This window comes from Sinocyclocheilus rhinocerous, unplaced genomic scaffold (genome assembly GCF_001515625.1).
Source record: "Sinocyclocheilus rhinocerous isolate Xijiao unplaced genomic scaffold, SAMN03320098_v1.1 scaffold202, whole genome shotgun sequence".
Taxonomy (NCBI): domain Eukaryota; kingdom Metazoa; phylum Chordata; class Actinopteri; order Cypriniformes; family Cyprinidae; genus Sinocyclocheilus; species Sinocyclocheilus rhinocerous.
The window spans coordinates 356,951-360,755 of record NW_015641016.1 but is presented as its reverse complement, the minus strand read 5'-3'; the positions used below and the strand labels follow the sequence as shown (position 1 = coordinate 360,755).

Below are 3,805 nucleotides of genomic sequence, written 5' to 3'. Positions count from 1 at the left end.
TTCATTCATTCATGTGTTACATAATCATAATTTATTTAAATTTTTTTAAATAGTTTTTTTTCGTATTTTGTGCCATTTTTAAGAATGATTTCATTTGTTTAAAAAACAGGCTTCATGTTATTTAATATCATTTTGTATTACGTTAATGACATTTAAAAAAAAAAAAATAAGTAGGCTTTATTTTGTGTTTTTTATATTATCGTAGTAAGAATTATTTTATTTATTTTAGAAAAAATGCTTTATTTTATTTTATTTATGTATTAGTATGTTTTGCTGTGTCAAGTGGGCTTGTCAGGAATCTCAAGAATCAAAGATTTTTGAAATCATAAAAAAATCCACGCGTATCAGTCATGGAGGTTTTATTTCTGCGCTTTTCTCAGAGATGTTTGTGAAGGTATGGAGCACCTGGAGTCAAAGAAACTCCTGCACCGAGATCTCGCCGGACGCAACATCCTCGTGTCTGAAGACACCGTCGCCAAAGTCAGCGATTTTGGTCTGGCCAAGGTCAGTTCAACGGCAACCGACAACTCAAAGTTACCCGTCAAGTGGACGGCGCCCGAAGCCTTGAAGAACACGGTGAGAGACACATCACGAGATCGTTGATGATCATCACTAGTTCAAACTCAACCTGACGTCTCTGTTCCTGCAGAAGTTCTCCGCTCAGTCAGACGTTTGGAGCTACGGAGTCCTGCTGTGGGAGATCTTCTCATACGGCAGACAGCCGTATCCCAAAATAGTGCGTTTCTCACAGTAAATGTATGGTTTGCTCTCATCTTCCTGAAGGTGTGATGTTGTCTGCTGGTGTTTGTTGCAGCCGGTGAGCGAGGTGCGGGAGCGCGTGGATCAGGGTTACCGCATGGAGCCGCCGGACGAATGTCCTCCTGACGTCTACAGCATCATGACGTCCTGCTGGGAGACGGAGCCCAAGAGGAGACCGTCCTTCCACAAGCTCCGAGAGCGGCTGGAGAAAGAACCTCACCTCACATGTGTATAAAGTAGATTTAATTTATTATTCATCGCACTGTATGTGTTTTTGTTGTGGTTTTATGTTTTTGAGTGAATCTTGAAAACACGCCTCAAGTCAAATTAAACTTTCGCATGAAAGTAAAGCCTGTTTTTAGAATTTCATTTTTTTTTTGCATTGCATTTTTATATTGTATCACTTTAAATTTTTTTATTTTCAAAAAATGCTCAAAACTGGTTCTCATCTACTGTAATTTTTATTTTATTTTATTGTTTTTATATTATTTTTATTAAAATATTATAATGCAAATGATTTTTTTTAATCGGTATAAACAGTAAAGCATATAATAACATGACCTTTACAAATATTTTATTTAAAAAATCTATTTTTTGCATTAATTATAATATGAATTTGGTAGAAAATGTGCTTAATTGGCATGAAAATAATGTCATGTTGGTCTCAAAAAAAAAAAAAATTCCCAGAAATTTTTAGTTTTGAAAGAAATAAAACAATAATAATAATAATACAAAAATACAGCAGTCAGTACAAATTAAAACAATATGATACCATGATGAAATACCTATTACTTAATATATTTAATACATATATGCTTTTTTGTGCTTAATTGTCATTGATATAATGTCATACCATTGACTACAATTACAATTTGCATAAATAAAATCAAAATTAAATATTTTTTCTCTCCTTAATTCTCGTTACTGAAATGCAAATATTATGTAATAGTACAGTATTTGGAATTAAAACAAGACACAATGTGTCCAGACACATGGTTATTATTATTATTACTATTATTATGTTTTTAACAAAAAAAATTAGGCTTTAGTTTCTTTTTTCCCTGCCTTTTCTTTTGATTTTGGGGTGGAAATATGACCCATATTCCTGACAGGTTTCTCCCAAATGATGAAATTCATTATTGCACATGCTTTATTGTTATTATTATTATTATGTGCTTCAGTCCTCAGTGAGGTTCTGTAAAAAAAGAGACTTTTCATGCAATTCAGAAACGTATTTATTGTAACAACAGTAATAAACCCATCGGGAAATGGATTTTCTACAGGAAGTCTTCTGTTCGAATCACTCGTTCTTAAGAAAGAGAAGAATAAAAGAGTGTTTCACTGATGAAACATCATGTTTATCTGGGATTAGCTCTTGGATCATCTGTATGTAATTGTCCAGCGACTATAAATAGAGACTAGTGATATACTTGTAACTTCCTGACAGACTGGAAGAAACCACCTATAGCAACCACCCAGAACACCTTAGCAAGACGCTAAAAAAATCATTTCCCAAAGGTTCATGGGATTTATGTTCATTGCGTTGATTTGCTCAATCCAGATTATGGCCTTTTTTTCGTCGGTTGTGTTTATCCGTCACCCGTGAGACCGCAGCAGATTGAATTTCCCATCTTTATTCTGCTTTATAAATCCTCGAATAGGATGATGTGCAATTCCTCAAGATGATTTTAAAGCTCTCTGACCTCTGACTTTAAAGCTCATTTATGTGTGGGAAATCTCAAATCTATGCTCATAATTTCAGATTCGGCTCAATCCTAGTCACGTTTCAATGCTAGGTAAGGTAAAACTAATCTGTGGTGGAAATGTTGGGAAATGATGGTGAGATTTGTGCTGTGGATTTTACTCCCGTAGAAACCATATTACATGTAGCATGAATTACAATTCTGATCCAATATAAGATATAAGAATATCAGCCCAAAAATACTTACCAGCAGTGATGTCTTGCGTATGGAAGCACATTTCTGCCATAAGAATGAGATAAAGTCGAAATTGACACAAATAGAAATTATTGACACAAGTCAACTTATTTCATAATACTAACTTTTTTTAATCAATTTTTTCTCATAATTCCCACTTTTTAATCCTCTGACCTCTGACTTTAAAGCTCATTTATGTGTGGGAAATCTCAAATCTATGCTCATAATTTCAGATTCGGCTCAATCCTAGTCACGTTTCAATGCTAGGTAAGGTAAAACTAATCTGTGGTGGAAATGTTGGGAAATGATGGTGAGATTTGTGCTGTGGATTTTACTCCCGTAGAAACCATATTACATGTAGCATGAATTACAATTCTGATCCAATATAAGATATAAGAATATCAGCCCAAAAATACTTACCAGCAGTGATGTCTTGCGTATGGAAGCACATTTCTGCCATAAGAATGAGATAAAGTCGAAATTGACATAAATAGAAATTATTGACACAAGTCAACTTATTTCATAATACTAACTTTTTTTTATCCATTTTTTCTCATAATTCCCACTTTTTAATCAGAATTTCAACTTCACAATTGACTTTTAGTCATCATTTTGAAGTTTTTTTATTTGTTTTTTTTTTCATAATTCCGACTGTTTCAAAATTCCAACATCTCATAATTGAGTTAGTGTTCTATAACTGACATTTAATCAGAATTTCAACATGTCATAATTATGACTATTTTTTGGTCATAATTTAAACCTGTTATAATCATGATTGACATTATTTTGACTTTTTATCTCAAAATTGTTTTTGTCACAATTTTAGACTTTTTATCTCATAATTAACTTTGTATTTCAAAATTATGACACTTTATCTCAATTTAAACTTTTTATATAAGTATACATATATTTTACATAAAATACACTTTTTGTTGATTTTGACTTATCGCAATGTTTACTATCTCATAATTGACGTAGTATTTCATAATTATGACTATCTCATAGTTTCCACTTTTTACGTCATAATTAATACTTTTTGTCATAATTTTGACTTTTTTAATCTCATAATTAACCTAGTATTTTTTTTTAAATGATGACAGTGTTCACAT

At 32.2% G+C, this 3,805-nt stretch overlaps 1 protein-coding gene across 1 annotated transcript in view; it reads left to right on the top strand.

The window, feature by feature from the left end:
• LOC107753748 (megakaryocyte-associated tyrosine-protein kinase-like) overlaps nucleotides 1–1,160 on the top strand; it is an 11,547-nt gene extending 10,387 nt beyond the window's left edge. The window contains exons 9-11 of the mRNA XM_016569961.1: nucleotides 349–576; nucleotides 650–736; nucleotides 815–1,160. Coding sequence (XP_016425447.1) covers nucleotides 349–576; nucleotides 650–736; nucleotides 815–994 — 495 coding nt within the window. The 3' untranslated portion in view covers nucleotides 995–1,160. The remainder of the gene's footprint in view (nucleotides 1–348; nucleotides 577–649; nucleotides 737–814) is intronic.
• The last annotated feature ends 2,645 nt before the right edge of the window (nucleotides 1,161–3,805 follow it).